Source organism: Xiphophorus hellerii, chromosome 8 (genome assembly GCF_003331165.1).
Source record: "Xiphophorus hellerii strain 12219 chromosome 8, Xiphophorus_hellerii-4.1, whole genome shotgun sequence".
In the NCBI taxonomy this organism is placed as follows: domain Eukaryota; kingdom Metazoa; phylum Chordata; class Actinopteri; order Cyprinodontiformes; family Poeciliidae; genus Xiphophorus; species Xiphophorus hellerii.
The window spans coordinates 21,805,005-21,826,352 of NC_045679.1; the positions used below are offsets into that span (position 1 = coordinate 21,805,005).

The 21,348-nt window shown below is 40.5% G+C and overlaps 1 protein-coding gene across 8 annotated transcripts in view; it reads right to left on the reverse strand.

Moving 5' to 3' along the window:
* The window catches only part of dab2ipb (DAB2 interacting protein b), a 178,630-nt gene that overhangs the window by 88,371 nt on the left and 68,911 nt on the right, over positions 1 to 21,348 (reverse strand). For 5 of the 8 annotated variants that reach the window (XM_032569309.1, XM_032569311.1, XM_032569314.1 and 2 more), the window contains 2 exons: positions 10,293 to 10,411; positions 3,178 to 3,296 (listed from right to left, as the gene is read on the reverse strand). In XM_032569309.1, the coding sequence (XP_032425200.1) occupies positions 3,178 to 3,296; positions 10,293 to 10,411 (238 nt within the window). The remainder of the gene's footprint in view (positions 1 to 3,177; positions 3,297 to 10,292; positions 10,412 to 21,348) is intronic. The other 3 variants (XM_032569310.1, XM_032569315.1, XM_032569313.1) reach the window with 1 other exon arrangement.

The window sequence follows — 21,348 nt, forward strand, 5'->3', positions numbered from 1 at the left end:
TCCAACCACACTACAGTGGTTGGTCTGATCTTTGGCAGTGATGACTTGGTTTACATAGAGGAGGCAGAGCTGCTACCCACGCAGTGAAGTGATGAAACCAAGTGGTTGATTATTATCTTAAGTAAAAAATGAAACAAAACGCCCCTCCCTTATCAGGGCAGACTATGAGAATATTGTCTAACCATTATAGTTTCAGAGAGAGGATTTTACACTAAGAGTTGCTAAAAATGTGACTCTTAAGAAAGAAGCATCTCTTTCAGAAATTGCCCAGTGAAACTGGCAATTATAGAACTTTAGACGAAATATTGGCAAAGACGACAAAACTACAAATGTTTGAGCCCATTGCTCTCAGGTAAGACGTACCATATAAACATCAACTTCCTTATTGTATAATTTGCAAAGATGGCAAAAGTTCTGTCCATGCATAAAAACACACTTTTTACCACTGTAATGGATACTATAATCAACATAAAAAACAAATGCACAAATTATCATCAAAAACACTTAGAAAATTGATCTTACACAATTTTAGAGCAGATTAAAAACATTAACAAAAACGCCCTCAAAACTTCCTGATTATATCTCATAGACCTATATTTGTCTGATTGCAAACCCTCGAAATGAATGGGGTGAGCAAATTAGTGTTTGTGCGCTCTTTCCCTGTGTTGCTGCTTTGTTTTGCTGCAGACGCCTGCCGAGAGTCCAGCCCCTGATTGATACGGATGAATTTTTCATTCCGAGTGTGCAGCTGCTTCTCTGCAGCATGTCCAGCTTTTGAGCCTCCTTCAGGCTACCTCGCCTCCGAATATCATTGCGGCGAACACCACACGCAGTCAAAATCGTGTGTGGTGTCGACACCCGAGGCCGTGTGCTCCGCTTCCTTCAAAACAATTAAAGTAAAACGATTGGAGCTGCATGGCTTAAGGACAAGTGACGCATCCTCGACAATCGCGGCTGCGCATTTGCACACGTGTAGACCGTCGCGACGAGAGATTCCTTCTCTACTCGCGTTCCCTTCCTCTCCTGTATCTGATTATCTCTGAATTTCCAGGCTTCTCCAGAGTCTGTCACCTTCTGCGGTGTTTTATGCCCTGCAGCGAGGATCCCTGCCTCGTCTCACGCTGCTTTCTGTAACTCTTCATCTTCTTCTACAAATGTATCCAATCATCGTAGAATTGCTTTTTTCAGGGCTTTTTATTTTTTTCTACATCACAAAACCACTTGTTTATAAGGACACCAATCGTAATGAATTTTCGCTTTTTGTAGTTGAGGTGTGTGTACATATTGTGCGCCGTTCTGTGTTGGGAGAGATAAGACACCTCCAGGACATTCCAATTTCCGCTCCAGTGTTTGCCTTCCTCTCTGTGTGCTTTATCAGAGAGCTGCATAAATGCTGATCGTTTTGGATGCTTTACTAACCGTCAGAGAGAGAGAAAAAAAATGAAGGTTGAAACAGGAGGTTGATGAGTCCAAAACATCAGATCAGAAACAGAACAGCAATACACAAGCAAGAATTGGTGAGGAGGATGGGAAAAGACAGTGGGGAAAAAGCAAATGAGGTGAGCTCATTCGGTCCGACTGAAGGACAGAAAAAGCCCACTGTGTTCCACACTTAACAGTGGCTAGTGTTCCCTTGTGATAGCCTGACAGTGACGTTAATGCCTCATTAAAAGTGGGAAGCGAGGCGGTAACTCATCTCTAAGTTTTGAAATGGAACGGCATAGAAAGTCTCCTTCAAACACGGCGCTTTCTTTAATTAAACCCCGCATACGGACACCTTGGCTTTTTCCCAGAGATGGATGGAGGGAGGGAGGATAGAAGGAAGGAAGGAAGGAATAAAGGTAGGTAGGTAGGTGCAGACAGAGTCAGCTGTTAGCCAAGCATGAGAAAGAGACACTCAAAAAGAGTGAGCAGGAAGTGTAATTACGGGGCAGCGATTGCTTGGACTAGAATTTGGGTTTTTTTCCCCCCCATATTTGCAGACTAGGGGAGAGTGGGAAATGTTAGCCAAGCAGCTGAACACCTGCAAAAATTAGCAAAGGACAGCATCTACTGCCAGTAAACACAGCCAGAGGCAAAAGGCTATTAAATGGTAGCTCTAGAGGCAGAAGGATCAGCGGAGCGGATCAGTTCAGAAAAAAAAAGCAACATAATCTTAGGGGGTTGCAGAGGAGTTTTTTTTTTGTTTTGTCTTGTTTTTTACTCTTAACTGACCGTTAAACAAGAAAACTCAACTTTTTCTATTAAAATAGGAATTCGATGAACTGGTTTATCACTTTTGTGGATGTTCTCTTATCTAGAAAATGCCAAAATTAAACATCCATGCATACAAACTGGACAGACATCAAATGACGTGTGGCTGTTTTGATGCCACTGGTAGTGAATACTGCACCAGGTGGATGAAACAATAAAGATGGATGAGCTTCAAATGCTCTGAATTTACCTGAAATCAACAGAAAAACTATATGTTTGAATCTTTTATAGACATATCTTATTGTCCATGAAATAGGACAATAACTGGAAGGAATCGCAGAATCATTAACTTGACGTAATTTGCCGGTCTTCTGTAGAGCTCGTACTTTACATCTTGAAAGATTATGCATGTTAATACTCCCAACTCTTTTTGTATTTCCACTTAAATTATGTAGCTGTTTTATGCGTCATATATTCCCGGCACCCTGGAGTTTGTCAGGCACCTCTGAGCTCAAGTGTTACGCTTTGTGAAGTTATGCTATTGCATTGTTTATTCATTAGAACATGCAGAGTATTTCCAACAGTTGGGTTGTGATGTTCTTTGCTGTGACAACCTCTTTTTTTTTTTCTTTTTCTTTTTTTTTTACCAATAGCACTTCTCTTTAGTGTGACAGTGCGACACAAGTTTACTCAATCATCCAAACCCCGCCGTAGCTATTTTGGGATGACAGCTGTTCCTAAAATACCTGCAATTGCTGAGTAAATGTTGTTTCTGTAATGTGTTTGAATGTTCCCGGAGGCAAAACAAAGCCATTTTTGATGCCGACATTTGAGAGTTTAGCCCTCCACTACTGTCTTTAAATTTGTCGATCATCATGAAGTACTGTTCAAAGCTTATGCATCCCCAAACCAATATAGGAACCACATGTGTATGCAACAACAAGCTATCATTTACATAAACTTCTAGAAGGAACAAAACCTCACCTGTCATTGTCCACGCTCCTGAAGCCGGGAAGGATGTGTCTGAAGCTGGAGTTCCGATCAAGCTTTGGTTGACTCTTGGTGCGTTTTATGGAGCCCTTCAGCCGTCGACTCAGAAAGCCCTGGTGGAGGAAGACAGTCGACATTACAGCGTCGCCGAAGTCTCGGCGATGTGGTTGAGCTTGACGGCATGACAGTAAAATATGAATACAAACATGTATGCTCAGCATTTTAAAATCTGTGAGGCGAGGTGTCATCGGTAGTTGAAGGATAATGAATAAATGTGGCTCACATCAGAGATTAGAGAATACGACCCGAACATTCAGAGCCCCAGATTTAACTCTGTTAGATAAAAGCCGAGCTCAGAGAGGAGTGGAGATGGAGCCGGGGTGGAATTACCACAAATTATGTAAGTTCAGGTAAAACCCAGCTAATCGGTTCTAGGCTTGTCTGGGTGAAGTGGAGGGAAATTTAGTATGCGTATTTCTTCTTACATTTGCAATTCAACCCTGGCAATCTCTATGGTAACTATCAAGTGAATGAAATGAGTGATGTAGAAATGCCATAACGTTTCCCTTTTCTTTTTTTTTTTGTTGGACAAAACGTTGCATCCACACTGTGCATTTGGACGCACTCAGCTCAGCTGTTACCCATACTTGTCAAGCTTTGGGCTGCAGCCAACAGGATTCTGAAGTGCACTCCTCAGTAGGAGTCCTGGTGCTTACTGGGGATTCTTGGACATCTTAAGTCCTTCTTCACTGCAACCAAACCGCTCATCTTTGGGTTCTTATGAGCTGAAAGGATGTTCTTTCAGGTCCAATTTCCTGACATGTGGAGTGGTCTTTTTTCTTAAGGTAACCACGTCAAACACGCAAAGATAATGATTTTAAACCCATGCTCTCAAGGATTACGAAGACCTTTGCAAAAGTATTCATACCCGTTGAACACGCATCACATTTTGTCATGTGCATTTCAAGTTGACATATGAGTGAAGTGGAAGGACAATGATACAGAATAATCTAAGTTATATAGCAAATAAAATACGAATCTGAAAAGAATTGGATTTAAGGTCAGGCCTTTGACTAACACATGTTTTGCACCCATGATAGATTTTAGTTAAGAGTTACTTTGTGCTTAGCTTCCCTGTGTACCTCTGCTAAAGTAAAGCACTTCTACAACTTCTCCACAACTTTACCTCCGACCTTGCTTCCTCTTCACAAGGCTGTGTGTTCACTAATGTTTTAATCACAGGTGGGCTTTTTCAGTTTCCCTCATGAAGACCACGTTGCAGAAACCATTAGTCACGAGGCTGCAAAAATTGCAAATGTGTAAAAGAGTTCTGTATCTCGCTGAAAGCTTTCGCAAAGACCTTTTGCAGTGGTTTATTTCACAAAGCAGAACACCAGGTTGAGATTTCAGTCAGACTAAGATGGAAAAAAAAACAAAAAAAAACTGCTCCACATACCCTAACAGACATGCATTACCTAAAGTGCTTTAACCTTCCGTTGTCCTCATATGCGTCGCCCCTTCCACATGGCTGTGATGGGCAAATTGCCCAGTGAAAGAGACCTCCCTCCGCCCCGTTCAGGCCATTAACACACTTGTGTAACAATTACCACCTACAGTATGAATAGGTCTCCCCAGGCTTCGATGGACTGGGGATAATTGGAGAGCGACTTCCTCACAGCTTGGCAGCTGATCACAGAGCAAACCTCAGCATCCCGATGAACAACACCTGTCATCAGGAGGCACTCTGGCCTGAAAACAAAGGACGCCCTCATGCCGGTAACCTGAGCTACACGCCAATAATGAGTGTGTGTATCATCGCTGTGTACGAACACAAAGTGCTACAATTCCTAATTACTTGGTCATTTTGAAGGAAAAGATTTTTTATTATTTTATTTTTTTTTTGGTAAGGCAGGATTACTGTGAACAAATATTCAAAGCATTACATTTTCGCTGTTGATGCACATTCCTGTCCAAAGCTGCAGTGCACAAATAAAGCAGTGGCTACGACAGGGAGCTGAAATAATAACTTGTTTTAAATGAGGAGGATCGTGGAGAAACAAGACCGGAGCAAATAGTGCAAAGGAAGCACGGCATCAACTCTGCATTAAGTTCAATTTACCGCTACAGAAGTACTCCGCTTACTCAGCAACTTTAGATGCGACTCTGTGGGAGCTTTTCCAAAACTTTCAGATAGCTTCTAATAATCTGGGAATCGAGTATTTCTAAGGATTGCAGTTTTAAATCAGAAAGAGGTTTCAGTTTAGATCAACTCTATGCCAAGGAAAACTGTAACATACAACAGAATATGAAGCCCATTTTCCATCTTTGGAAAAATAACTTCACCTAATGCACATGCACTATGCGTAATAGGGGGACTATTATAGGAAACACCCATACTTTCGTGATTTAGAACAATGTAAATTACGGTAACGTATGAGGAGAGATAAACATTGTGACAGCAGGAGGACGACTATGATGAGCTCTGATTACAGCTGAACTTCCGCTTTTTTCTTCATAAGTGAAATCAAATGTTCCCACTGAACCCTCCAGGATCAGGGTTGCTTTTACTTTTTCATACTCAAAACTTGGACAAAAGACAAACAAAAAAATAACCCCATTTACTCTGTCTGATGACATCAATATATATGTTTTTTTCTTTAGGAGTGTAGGCATGTGGTTTGATTAGTAGGAAAGTCCCATCTAAACAAAGAAATAGAGGAGTCCAAGTGAAACAGAAGGAATCTATTAACCACCCCGTACCGCATCAGCTCCTCCGTAACCATGACGAGATTAAGACCCACTGAGTTTGACTTTTTGACACAGAAGACAGTGCAGATGAAAATTTAATAACGCCCAAACACCTTTTTCTCATTTCCGCATATCACTGCTTCCGAACTGCTTGAAAGGCAAAGCGATTCCGCACTTCTTCGCCGCAGCCCCAGGAGAGCGTGTTAGCCTGCTGTCGTCTGCATGTTCGCGGCTCACAAATTAAAATGTTGTTTCTTTTTGCATCCTCATGAGGCAAGGTGATGAATAAAACTCCCAATTCGAGCACAGAGAGGGGCATTAATGAAAGACAAATCAGAGATATGAAGCAGAGTGTGGACAGCTGTGGCCGACTTGACTTTTCTTTTTTTAAAACAAATTCAACATAATTCAAATCGGAACTTAAAAATAAAATCACATAAAATAACCAAAATGAATTAGAAAGGAGAAGAAGGGACATGAAGTGAGCCGAAGTCAACCCAAAAACTAAAGAAAATAGAGAGAAAAATGACTGACAGTGAGGGATGACAAGCAGCAGGAGGATAAATGAAATAATTTGAGCACAATGTGGAGGTGGCAGAGCACAAGTCAGCAGAAGAAGCAACAGAATGAAACTAAGCGACGAGGAAAGCTGGGAGAAAAGTACAGCAAACGAGTGACAAGGTCAGTGGCGGATAGGAGCTCAGCAGAGCATGGAATTGGTAGCAGAGCAAAGTGAAACAAAGGATGGTCAAATAGGGCAAAATATAGTTTTGGGCTTCACTCTGACGCGGCCTGCTATTGCTCTTATTTAGCTAGGGATTCTGAATAAGACACCTATCACACCATGCACTGCAGGATAAATAACAGAAAACAACAGCAAACATAAAAGAAAAGAAGAACCCAGCTAGACTCGATATTCTACATGTAGCACGGCTTCACAAACCCTGAAAATCTGTTCAAGATAACAAGGACTGCAATGGTTCATATTAAGTCACTTAATTGGCCCAGGCTTTTATTTTATGGATTTGTGTGCGTTTCAATGATCTAGGGTATTTCAAGCATTATTTGACTTTTTGTTTGTTTGTTTGAAAAGGACTTCAATCTAACAAACAAACCTGTAAAAAAAAAAAAAACAGAAGTACCCTTCACACAAAAATGCCGACTGCGGAGAATAAAATGGGGAACGAAACTAACTTTGTACAATAAATGTTGAATTCCTCTGACTCTGCCTTAGGTTATATTACACTCTAAGTTGGGTCTAAGTCACATTATAAGAGATGTGGAATAATAGGAAGTACAAACACTATTACATGCTAAATTCACTGTGCTATATAGAGTAGCGTCGAGTTTGACTGGCAGCCAGGAAGAGGTAAATGTAACCAAAAAAGTGGAAGACAATGAGGAATAAAAAGTGTATTGTGCATCTGTCAATTTGCAAATAAACAAAACTAGACTTGAGGCTACGGTTTCCCATGCTTATGTGAATCTCAACAAGCTGTTTATTTATTCCATATTTCTGTGGCTGACAGCGAAGAGGCAGGGTGGGATGTCAAACCAATTCAACATGAGCATACCGTATGGAGGGGCACCTGCTTCTCAGCAGCCTGTCTGTCTTGTCTTATTGCGCTCAATCCAAAACAGGGAATCTGACGGCTCCAGAAATATTGTATCAATATTGTACTGCACTATCTTGTTTGCAGCTTAACCTCTCGACTGCGTGTGTGTGGGTGTGTACGCGGATGTTACGAAAGCTTGATTGCAACCTCAGCCTGTCCGAGTTCATTAAATCAGCACTTAAGGGAGTTCAGCTCGGCTTTATTGCCGGGCCTCGTTTTTGTCATGAAATTAAAGCAAATGCTTTGCAACCAGTTAATTCTATTCCCTCGGCTCGCCGGTTCCCGGCCGCCCTTAATGCAGCCCGATAGAATCAGAGCCGGGACAATCAGCGGGGCTTTCTTTGCTTCTACTGTCACATCTCGTGTTCTCCTTTAGCATAAATGGATAAAACCAGAGGACGTGCCTTCCCAATTAGACCTTTCTGCTATTTATCGGAGAGAAAACGGGAGGTAGGTGGAGAAGGAGAATCAGTTCAGTCACCTAGGATGAGTGAAGCAAAAGAAACTGTAACTTCTATTTTAACTCTTTTTCTGCTTAATTGTACCACATTTTGAAGAGATTTCAGTTTTTGTGGCTTACGGTTCTAAAGAAATAACAGCATTCGAGAATGAAGCATGAGAATAATAGAGGCGCGCGTGTGTGTGTGTGTGGTTTCATATCTGTGTGTTTGCAGATATGAAACCCAGTCCCTCCGAACGCAAGAGTGAAAAAGATTTTGACGGATTTAGCTCGAGGCCTTAGAAGGAGTGCTTTACAGATCATTATAATTCTTGTTGTCAGAGTGTGAAAGTTTGTTTCTGAAATAAAGAGGAATGATGAGGAACGATAGCCATTCACTCAACACCCAACATCCTTACTAGCCATATCGTCAGTATGCAATGCAGCTAATGTGATGTGTTGTCCATCCTTACATCAAAAGCTGACAATATGAGACAAATGTAACTACCCAATCAAGCTGAAGTACAGTATCTTAGGATTTTAAAAAAATAATAAATTATTTCTGTGTTTCTTGATTTTCATGACACGGTCTGTGTTAAAGAGAAATACTTTACAATACTTTACAGTGTTTTTAACTGTGAAAAACCACGCAGTTTTTCTGGCCACGTAATTAAGAGTGACATTGTTTTGGCTTATATTGTATAACATCAAGAAATTATATCAATGTTTGTGGTTTTAATTTGACAAAATATATAAATGTCTACAGAAAAAAGAGCCCACTGCACTGAACCTCCTGGTTATTCCACCAAAAATTGATTTCTGAACTCTTCCTGAGTTAAAACATTAATATTATTGTTTCTAGATGAATATAAACTTGTTTTCTTTGCATCATTTGAGTTCTGAAAGCACTGCATCTTTTTCGTTATTTTGACCATTTGTCATTTTCTGCAAGTAAATGCAAAATTTTATTCAAACATATAAAATTTTGAATAAAATTTTATATTTTATTCAAAATATAATCAATCAGAGAAACTGATCATTTTAAGTGATCTCTTATTTTTTTTCCAGAGCTGTATGTGGAAGGCACCTGAAAGGGCCACGGTTTGATCGTTGATGCAATACCAGTAAATACCACTAGGGGGAAGCATATGGGAAAGGAGCCCACAGGCCAAGTTGCACCATCTTCAGGAGAATTATGTTCACTTAGGGCAGGAATCAGTTGTTTAAGCTCATCAATATTAGGCTCACGATTAGGGGTCAAGAGGTCATGTGACTGAGGATGACTTTGCAGCAGACCGCCTCCAACTTTCTTTTCCCTGAGAAGCTCAAGAAGCCGCTTCAGAGGCGGCTAATCAATAAGTCAGCCCTTGCATCTGACCCTCTACCTCTCTTACAAGCCTGCAGTTCTTTGTTTCTTTTCATAAGCCCTTGTTAATTCCTGTTGAAATCAAGATCAAACAAAGATTCTGCTCAAATGTCTCTCTATAGGGGACCAAGAAGATCCAGAAAGGTCTGAGACAAAATGTAACACAAATGGCAAAAATGCTGCATGTCCTATTACGTAGAAGTCCATATCAATTATAGTTCATATCGACTTTGACAAAAGCCTTTAAAACACTTGGCTTTTTTTCCTGTTGCAATGGATACTGTCATATCTTTTAGCTCCCAGTTTAGTCCATTCTTGTGTTTGTTTATTCTGTGAAGACTAAAGAGATGACACGGAGTTTACATGTTTATGAGAAACAAACACCGTCGCTCCGCTGGCCTGACTTTGAGTGGTTTACACTTCACCTCCGGGTTGCCATCTCCCCACTTGTTAAATATTAATTGAAATATGCGATGCTAATTGCTAATTATCTTTAAATTGATGACTCGTGGCAGAATTTTTTGCTTCATTAACTGGCTGTTTATCTACTGAATTAAACATGACACAGAGCGTTACAGCGGGCTGATGGACAACAAAAAAAAAAGAAAAAGCAAGAGAGGGGGAAAAAAAAAGGGTGCTCTCCATTTATGTTTGACAGCAAAAATGGGAAGCTGTGTGGGAGTTTAAGTGACTGAGCTTAAGTAAAGCCTATCATGTAGGCTGGAAAAAAAACCCAACACACCAAATGTGTGCTGTGATGTCAAAGTTCGAAAGACTCTGTTGTGACTTTTAAAGCAAATCAGTTCCATTTTGATATGAGTACATCTGGACATTAAAACAGCCTTCTAAAATATTAATCTATGAGATAAAAAAATAATAATTAGATAACGGAGAGACGGAGAAAGGACGGTTGGTAGATTCAAAAATAAGCAGCACTCACAGCACTCACGGTGACTCTGAAAGGGGTGGCGGAGGTGGAGGTGGCTTCCATGACGGCGGCGTTCTTGTCCGAGGAGCCTGGCATGCTGCGGCGGCGTCCCGTCCTCTCCGGAGGAGACTCTGAAGACATAAAGAAAGTTTGTTTTTTCTTTTCTTTTTAATCTTTAACGATTTTTAAAGCTCACTCTTGAGCAAAATTTCTTTCAAAGTACATTTAAATGACTTCTTTGATGTCTGTGAAAAAGTCCTGAAAAGGAAACAATGGCAATTAGCAAACTACGGCAAATCTTTTAGACAGTGGATTCATTTAAGCATGATCAAATATCCCACTCCAAAGGACAACACGCATACAGGTATGCATAAGAAATCATTTATTGGGAGGAATAAACATAACTACATGATAGATTTTGCACTTTTTAAGAAGACTGAACCATAGTCGTACACTGCTGCCGTGCATCATGGGTCATGTAGTTGTAGCACAGCCTAACAACGTAGGAATTTATGAATCCGAACTACAGTGTGCAGTCATCCGCGATTTGATGCCTAATCCTGGAACCCGTGCTGCATGTTTTACCCCCCTTCTCTCTCTCCCTCTCTGTCCATTTTCTGTCTGAATATAAAGCTCTAAAAGCACCACAAAATAAAATGGAAAAAGGAAGAGTTCTTAAGCTTGTGCGGAAACTCTGCAAAGAGATTGAGTGGATTTTTGCTCTTCAAACTCCCAACTGATGTGACATCCTCCTTTCAGGACTATCTGAAGAATTGCCATTGCCAGACGAAAAGAAATACACAACAAATAGTGAGGAAAAAGTATATGGAAATTTGAAAAAGAACTTAAAGAGGGTGTCGAGCTGCGACCCGAACAGATAGATGTAGCTAGAAGCCTGAGCGTTACACGCCTAGATATTGAAAAAGACTTGGCAACGCTTTTATCGTATTGTTTGTCTGGCTATCTTATTTCATTTCTGCAGTCCAACTTAAACCTGTCTTTGTAGAACAAAAGTAAAAACCAAAAAACAAAGTTTGTACAATTTTAGTGTCTAATAGTTTGACATGATACTTTCCAGTTTTTTGACAATAAAAAAAAAAACTTTTCCAAACCATCTGGACGAACATGTGTTTCTATATTACAGTTTGTTAGTCACACATTCTCTTTCTGAAACGGTTCTGTCAACAAGATGTAGGAAGGACATTTTCAGAAAATAAAAATAAAAAATAGGAAAAAGGCTTAAAAAAACCAATATGGTGTTTGACCATTATGAATGTGTTCTGAGAGTGTCCTCCTCATGGGATGGCGTGTGTGCGTGCGTTTGTTTCAAGTACCTTGTGGGGACCATTTTCCTGACATATACTACGTTGGGGGGACCCACTGCTCCTTGTGGGGACCGAAGCCTGGTTCCCACAAGGGGACACGCTGTTTTTGGGTCAGGGGTCAGATTTAGGACTAAGGTGTGAATTGAGATAGGGTTAGGGTTAGGTATGTAATGGATAGGGTTAGGGTAAGGGTAAGGGTAAGGGTAAGGTTTAGGCTGTAGAAATGAATGGAAGTCAATGGAAAGTCCCCGCAAAGATAGCTGTGCAAACATGTGGGCTTGTGTGTGTGTGTGTGTGTATGTAGGGAAGATACAGATCTGGACATGCCAATGAGGAATGCTACAGTCATCCAACATGCAGGTCTTCACATATTTCAGTTATCTCTGCTGCCTTCTGACTCCAGAATAGAAAGACAAAAAAAAACACACAAGCATCGCAATATTTCAAATGTATGCCTGGCTTAATTTCTATTAAAATATATCTAAATAAAAGTGCAGAATGAGAGCCACAAGTTTTGATACGGTGATAAAGTCTGTCCACATTACAATGTTCACACATGGCCACATCATCAATCGGGCAACGTTAAATTATTTTAAATACGTTTTGAACAGTCTGAAACCACTAAGTGAATTAATGTTGCAGTGTGTGAGGAGGGTGTGTTAGTGTGTTATTAGTATATCCTTATTATATAACAAATCCTCGAGCACACGGACACATTAAGACGCACAGCTTAATCTTTTGGCTTCAGGGGGCATTACGCTGACTTTCATTTATTTCTTGCAGACTTACAGTGACGCTGCCTGCCAAGGTCGCACAAATTCATGGCTATGAGTTGGTGCGAAACCGCTGAAATCTTTTTGGATTTCCCATGTTATCATAGGGCAAAAGGAAAATGACAGGAAAATGTATCATCTTGTCGATTCGTAACTGAAATAATTCACACATTTCTTTCCAAATGCACAAATTATCTTGAGTTTGCCACCTTATGCTGTTGCAGCGCTTTGACTTGATCCTGGCTTATGCAGCTGCTGAACTTTCCCACGTTCTGTCATGTAACAACCGCAACTTTCAGCCGCACCTATCAGGACATACCCATCCACTTGAACTGCCAAGCTGGGCAGAGAGAGCAATAATCAAGGAAGCAGCTAAGTGAGCCATGGCAACTCTGGAGGAGCTGCACAGATCCACGGCTCAGGTGAAAGAATCCCCTGACAGGACAAGTGAGTTGTGCACTCCACAGTTTTGGGTTTTATGGAGCAATTGCAGAGGAAATACATTTAAAAAAGAAAACATTTTACTGTTGGCTGCACAGTGGCGCAGTTGGTAGCACTGTTGCCTTGCAGCAAGAAGGTCCTGGGTTCGATTCCCAGCCGGGGTCTTTCTGCATGGAGTTTGCATGTTCTCCCTGTGCATGCGTGGGTTCTCTCCGGGTACTCCGGCTTCCTCCCACAGTCCAAAAACATGACTGTTAGGTTAATTGGTCTCTTTAAATTCTCCCTAGGGGTGAGTGTGTGTGCATGGTTGTTTGTCCTGTATGTCTTTGTGTTGCCCTGCGACAGACTGGCGACCTGTCCAGGGTGAACCCCGCCTCCCGCCTGGAACGTAGCTGGAGATAGGCACCAGCAACCCTCCCGACCCCATTAGGGACAAGGGTGAACAGAAAATGGATGGATGGATGGATGGAACATTTTACTGTTTTGCAGTTTTTTAAATAAACTATGTTGACAAAGCAAACGTAGCTAGCAGCACAAATCAACCTGAAAGGACCGTGGCGATGAGGAAATATGGTGGTGGCGACCTTTTGCTGCGAGGGTGGTGCTCTTTAGCAAAGACAGGGAAGCTGGGAAGAGTAAACTGAAAGACAAAAGGAACCAAATAACAGGAAGAAAACCTGTTAGAGGCTGGCAAAGAGTCAGGACAATGACAGCTCATCTTGTAGCTTTTAAATGAATCCATCCCTGTAGGTCTGTAACCAGGCCTCTGCCAAACTTGACGGCTTGCTGAAGAGGTAATTCAACGGTTTGCTTCAGGCAAAGGTTTGAAAAGGGATTCATCTAATAGCTGCAGGACAGTCACTGTGAATGAAGTTGGACACCTCTGGTTTAGATCAATGTGAATTTGTGTGTCAAAGTGTCGTAGACAAAGTCTGGAACTAAATACACCTGATAAACCGAGCCAAAACATGAACATTGCTGTTCACAGACAATCTGACACAGTTTGAGCCAGTTTGAAAAAAAATGGGCAGAACTTGCAGAATTTATTTGAAATCCAAATAAATGACATTGAGTTTTGTAGTTTTAACAAAATAAAAATGCTAAAATGTTTAGAGTTTTTAATAAATAAATACTTTTCTTGGCAGGACAATGCATGTAAAATCACTACCTAAACTTTTCACTAGCGTGGGTAATCCATGGGAAAAGCCCTAAACCTAAACTTTAGTATAACTAATATGGTATTTTCAAGTACAACAAGCTTTGTACGAGCAGATCAGCTTATTAAACATTTCTCAGTCCAAAAATGTATACATGTTCATCAAGTTGAGCTCTAATATCTGCTGTCTCACAGGCTGGTTGGTTGGATGAGCAAGCAAAACACAAATCCATGCATTTCTCTCAACCCAAATACAGATAAAATGAGAGATGGCACTGTGTGGTATTTGTTTTTTTTCATTTATTTATTTTAACTTAGCATGTTGAGGCGTCTGAATAATTTTAATTTGTTCTGCGTCTGTACGGAGGATTTGAATTTACGATGTAAGAGGTCGGAAAGAGGACATTTATGACTAAAACTCAGGAGTTGATAATAATTAGCCAAGTTTATTACAATGGATTTGGGTGTTACATTTTTAGAAGTCTCCTTTGAAATCAAAGTCAGGCGCTGAGGAGTGTGAACCCGATCAAAATAAAATCCATCTTTATCTTCAGTCACGGTGCACAACTCACGCAGTGATTGCATTCCTGTCGCTTTCCCTCCTCGCAACCAACAACTACGGTGGGACTGAAATTTCCGCTGCCATGACAACAAGACTTTTTAATCCTTTCAAATCAAAAACTCATTCATGAGCAAATAAGGCTGATTAATGTAATTATCAGCCCTGACGGAGTAAAGTCTGCAATGCAAATTCTCACACTCAGCCTTCAGCAAATTCGCCTCTCTGGCGGCTTCATTTGGCGACAGAAAACTCCCTGCTTGTGCACAGCTGGCCGCTGTTGGCGCTCAAAGACAAACCAAACACATGAGCGCACATCATGGAGCTGTAAAAGAAAGAAAAAAAAAAAAAAGGACTGCTGAGTGCAATTGCGATACAGGTTTCCACATGCTCCAGACATCTGACTGCAGTAAATTTCCGCAGATGTACGGAAAATTGCCGCTGCTGTGTGAGGCGCTCCCGATGTCGGCTCAGACAGCCACCCAGACAGACAGACGGAGAGACAGACAGAGAGAGAGAGCAGGCTCGTTCTCAATAAAAACCTAAATTAAAACGCAACGTCTAATGTGACTCCTGGGGAAAACCATCAAGGAGTTTGTTTTGTCGAACACGAGGGGTTTGATCTCAGGGAACATTTCCTGTTTATGGAGGAGTGTGGGGGTGTGTGTGTGTAGCAGTTGTGCGCGGCCTTCAGATCTCAGATGGTGTGTGTGTGTGTGTGTTTAGAGTATATCTGCAGTTTAAAAGGGTCAGACTGTCCACAGGCAGCTGTTGTTGTTGTGGAAATTCCAAGTGTGATAGCCTTGAGATCGTTTACTGGATGTTTCCAGTCAATCCTTCCCATCGTTTCCCTGATCTTACAACTGCTATTCTCCTTTAGTTAAATGAATGTTTCCTCCTGCTTTAAGGATAACCTCTATCCTTTCCCCCTGTCCACACAAACACAGGCGTACTGCAAACAAAACTAGTCCAGCTACCTCTCATCTCTATGGGTTTTTGGAAAGGAAAAAAGGTTAATTTTAGTGTATACTTTGGGATTCCAAACAATGGGAGATGTCTGGGATTTCCTCCTGATTCGTTTCTTCAGAAACCAGATATTACATTCATTTTAATCTATTAATGATGTTAGCTTTATTGCCCAATATTGATCAGCATTGCTGTTGTGACGTCTGATTTTTTCTACAGCATGGATTTTTAAACATGGTGGAAGGCATTTTGGGTGTGTGGAAAGTGTTGCTTTTACTCTTTAATACTGCACTTTAGAAACTCTGCCTTTCATAAACGGCTACTGCAAAACCTTTCAGCCTCCCACAGGCTGGTGCGCTTTTGGTCGATGGAACTTAAGAGGGCATGTATCACGTTTGGTAAAAACATAAAAGACGGTGGCAGAGAAGCCTGGGAGTTAAGCCTGTGCGGACTCACTTTTAAAGAATAACATTTGACACTCTTTCTCCGAAGAAAATATTCACCTCCCTGCTGGGTTATATATTTCTTCATTAGGTGTGAAGATGGTAGCAGCAGGTGGCTAAAATAGCTGAGCAGCCCGAATGCTGGAGGGGCTACAATCTTTATGCTAATCTGAGCTCACCGCCTGCTGTTTCCAGCTTCATATTTAATGTGATGACTTGTTTAGATATTCTGTTTAAAGAGAGGTGAGTAGGAACATTTCTCATTTCTCTAAAAGCCTCAAAGAGTGTTTAGGCTGGTGATTCACTCTGGAGTGAAGGTAAAGCGTTTTTTTTTCTTCTTCTTTTTTTATATGCAAAGTTGTAATTTTCAATTTAAATTCAGTAATATACTACAGATCAGAGAATATATATCCTGAGGATGTTCTCCGCCAAGAGACTAAAACCATCAAACTCTTCCTCTTATGTCTGAGCAGGACTTGCACTCGTTCGTACTGCTAAAAAGATAAAAGAATATATCCTCCTTATTCAGAAACGCGTGAGAAACCTTCGGTCCCATACGTGGCAATGTATTAAAACTAATGTAACACACACCTCCAATATCCCAAATTAAAGGGTAAGAACGTTACAATTTTGCATAATGACTTTCCTTTTGATTCTGCCAAAGTTATGTGCTTTGCTCATAAATGTGCTGAGAAAACATGCTGTTGTGTCTCTTTGAATTATGTTTTTTTCATCCTTTTTCACTTAAGCTACTGGCTATGCTAAAAGGCTTTGAGACAAAGGATGAAATTGAGAGATGGCTGTAACCAAGATGTTGTTGGTGTTCAATCTTAACACTTTCATGTTGAAAATAACATTAACTAGCTACTCTCTGCAGTACATGCTTGGTTGATTTCTTGGATTTTTCTTTTCATGCATCTCGAAGGACAAAAGAAAATGAGTTGAGCCAGAATTGGAAACGTATCACATTTTCTTTTGCTGGCTAATAACTCTTTTGGGATTTGTTTTGATGCTAGGATGCGGAAAACTACACCATAGCTTCAGTAGAGGTTAACAATTTGTATCTTTATTAAAATTCCTTGGCCTTTGGCAAGAGTTCAGGATGTAAGACATCTACAAACACAAATACATGCATAATCGTAGAATCAGAGTGCAGCTAAATGGCAATTTGGTATTTTGCTGGTACACCTACTATTACATAAAAGTGGGATTTCAAAATAACTTTGCAATGGTCATGAACCCCAACGGAGAAGTGCAATTATCGCCCCAGCCACATACACCTAAACTCTTGAGAAGGCCTTCATGTTGTTTACCTGGAGTGACTGTACAGCCAACCAACCCAACCGGATCACAAGAAAAAGTGAATTGGATTTATACCAAAAACAGTCCAGGTAAGACACCCTGACACCACATCTTTATTCCTGCTGACTCAGCCCGTGTCACACACCGACATCCTGTCAGAGAGCCATTTGTGGAACAATAGAAGGGCAGAATGTCGAACAAGCCTGAACTTGACAACATAAAACAAAAGGGGTAATGGTGAGATGATGATTCACTGGTGAGAGTTGTGATGCGTCGTTTCCATGACTTCACCACAGCAAACCACCTTTTTTTAAATGAAACGGCGGAGAGAACCATCCTGCTATAACCAAAAACTGATTCAGGTGTGTCGTTTCTCAAAACATAATATGGCGTTTTCTCTTACTTAGTAACTTATTTAAACTTTGAATATATCCAATCTTATTTGGTTTCTCTTTTTTTAAAATCTCATTTCATGTCTTAATGTTTTAAGTGGTCATTGTTTCTTTATTTTTCTTCACATTGCCATACAGCACCGAACTGATTCGATGCAGGTCATCCTATAGTAAATCTGCAGAGCTGTCATAATTGGTCGATATATTTTGACGAGGAAATGCTGTTTGTCATGATATTAAACAAGTCCCACTTGAATGTGAACGACTGCTGCAAAGTGGCAGAACTTGTGGAGGAACTTTGGTCATGTGCTGTAGAAAAAGTTACACCATCATGATTTTTCTGCTGGTAAAAAAGGATTTAAGGGAACACGACACAGTAGAGCTGTTAGAAGCTCCTATCTTTGTGGGGATCACTGATATTTAATGTTCTCCTTTCCCCCTACCTTAAAGTTTTTGTACCCTCCATATTTACTGACACCCCTGGCAAACATAAACATACTTTTTTACTTCTGGTTCAATATTATTAGCACACTCCCTTATTTGAAGATTTTCTGTAGCGTGTGACTCCAAATGCTGTGGGGAAAACCATTCTATTTTGTTTTCATGAAATATATCTAAAATATTCAAAAGGAAAGGCATCTTGGGAAGGTAAAAACACCTACATGTACTGATGCTTGACACCATATTGGCTGGCGGTTGCTAAGCAGCCAATCCAGACGGGCCAATTATTTCCCTTGGTGCTGATTGGCTGTACCCCCAAGGGCGAAGATGCAATTTTAGCTTCTGTAATGTCTACGACAGCTTACAGTGTGCATATTAATGCATTGTAAGGTATATTTAGTGCTTTGTCTAGTAAAATAAGCATTTTTAATGGAGTTCTCAAGTATTTGCAGGTTTGAGGTATATGCTGTGGTTCCTAACCTCTGCGAATACAGAAGGTTGACTACGGTATCTTCGGAGGTCTTTATATACAGTACCTCCCTTATAATCCTTCACACTGTGTAGTGGCAAAATAAACATATTTTTGTTGTTTACATTTTTAACCATTGCTCTGACTGCAGATACGGAAAAAACTCCAGCAAATAGCTCTATTTTTTTTAGAGAAAGTACCAGACAGCTCGGCACCTTTGATTTATTTCTACGGTATGTTCTCTTGTATTGTAAATGAGAAATGAAAGTAAACTACATCATTTCAGAGTTATTCTGTTTAGCTCAGAACTTTTAAGTTGCGAACCATGAGCATGGATTATTCAGGATTAATCTGTTAGAAAACGACCTTCGAACACAGGGAGGATGATTTTATGGATATACTTCAATTTGAGGGGTTCTGGAGCGTTCACTGTTTTTTTTTTTTTGTTTTTTTTTCCCCCAGCAGTCCCACATTAACTCCAACAGGAAGTGTCAAGCACTTCAACTGCTAATTAATTCACCGTGTTCATCAGCTGTCAGCCGTTTTGTGGTTGCCAGTGGAAATTTTTTAAAGAGCATTTAACCCTTTACTGTCATGTGGTGAGATCAAACAAAAGCTAAAAGTGCTATAAAGTCCTTCTGAGCCCAATTGACCAATACATCAGATGAGAAATGCTAAGCTGTGGTTGTAGATTAAATACAATATCTGTTACTATGGCAGAAAAAAAAAATGAAATTGAACATTTGAGCACAGAATTGTGTTATCAGCAGCTGTGTGACTCTGCATTTCAAGATGTCTGTCCCCTCAGGACAGAGAGAGACGACATCCACAGAGCATGCTGACGGTTCTTTTGTTATGACAGAAGGGTAAAACCAGAGGAGATTTCAAACACACACACACACCCACCCACCCGCACGCCCACGCACACACACACGCCCACGCAAACTTACAAAGAGTTTCTTTGGAACACTGAAATGTGCAGAAAAATATATATATTAAAAAAAAAAATCATAGGCTGTCAGGTTGTGTTTACCCCGTTCTCTCTACCTGGGTGAGTATCTGTCCTGACTCTTATCTGAGTTCTTTGCACACTAAAGCTCCACTTTTCTTTTTTTGTTTTTGTTCTGTTCCACCTATCTTCAGCGACGTAACAACCAGCTGGTGGCAGGGACAAAATCCAGGCTGTCTGAGGAATATCTGCTGCGAATCAATTTCAGTCGAGCAATCCTCTGAAAGTCGACCGGGATGTTTCGCATACGGTGACTTGCAAAAACACTGAAGCTTTTTCTCTCTTTTTGGCATGTTACAACCACAGACCTTAAATCCGTTTCATTAATATTTCCTGTCATAGAGCAACACAAATGAATGCACAATTGCAAAATTGAAGAAGAGTGAATTAAGATTTACCTATAACACATGTTAAAAGTAGCACAGTCCAAAATATAATCACCATCTAAGTTTGGCACAGGTGAGTATCGGACAAGATTTGCTGCCCACTTAATCTGAAAGGACAGCATGAATCACAAAAAAAAGCTACTTTGACACCAACAGTAAGTTTGGAGGATGGAAGAATTAGTTGACATGACCTTTATTAGTCATAAACACATCTAAATGTAGCCTTTATAAAAGAGGAAGGGGAAAACAGTTGTTAAAAATTAAAAAAAAGCCGGCTGAAGTTTTTTTTTACAAGCCATGTAGTGGAAACAACATCGTTTGTGAATGAAGTTGCTTTGGTCAAACAAGATGAGAATTACATGTTTTGGCCAGAAACTAGGTCTATACGTCACCCTGGACATCATCATGACACATAGACGTGGAAACATCATACTGTGTGGTGAAGTAGGGGTAGGGAAGCTTATGGGGAGAAGGATGGCAATAAATATGCTGTAATACTGGGGGAAAACTTGTCTGAACTTGCAATCGGTGACAGTGGGGTGGAAGTTCACCTTCCAGCAGGACAACAACTCAACAATGCAGTGGTTTAGACCATGACACAAAAATAGACACAAGCACAAGGTGACGCAACAAGGATTGGCTCAGCGGGCTGGGGACAAATGATGCAACATTTTTACTATTTCTGCTTAAAGCCAAAAATTTCGATTATTATATTATCACTGACATTCTGTGAACTACACTGGGTATGTCTTTCATATAAAATCCACATAAAGTACATAAAAATGTGTGACTAACATAAGAAAATGTAAAAAAAAAGGTTCAAATGTATAATATATGAATACTTTTACAAGGTACCGTAGGCCAGTTTTAAACTCAAATTTGTAAAAGAAAAACAAACAAACAAACGTGAGAGCATGTTCATCTTTCCATATGAGTGCAGACTAAATTGTGTTAGCACCAAGCTACAAGGCCAGCGCTGGACGTTTGACCTTTGGGATGTGGTATTTACTCAGCGTGGAGGTGATGGGGTGATAAAGAGGTGCTCCTCCGTCTCCTTGGAGCAGCTCTACGAACACGAGGGAGCAAAAGAGTCAAAGAGCCAACAAAAACCAGCAGTGCATACATTGTCAACATTCACTTAACTTTCTGCAAACACAGAGCACACAGGCTCAAAATAAAATCAAATTTAAAAAAATACCCCAGTAAAGGAGATTTACGCTGAACAGCCACCGATTCGAAAGCAGAAAGAGCAGAAATGGGAAGTTAATAGCACTTATAACTGCATTCTGTCCCAGTGGCATCTAGCGAGAAGGACCCTGTTTTGTGTTTGGTTTGGCGCAGGCATGTCTTTGTCTGCAGTTTGTTATGGGAAGTCAGAGGGAGCAGAAGTGGGGCACAGAAGAAGG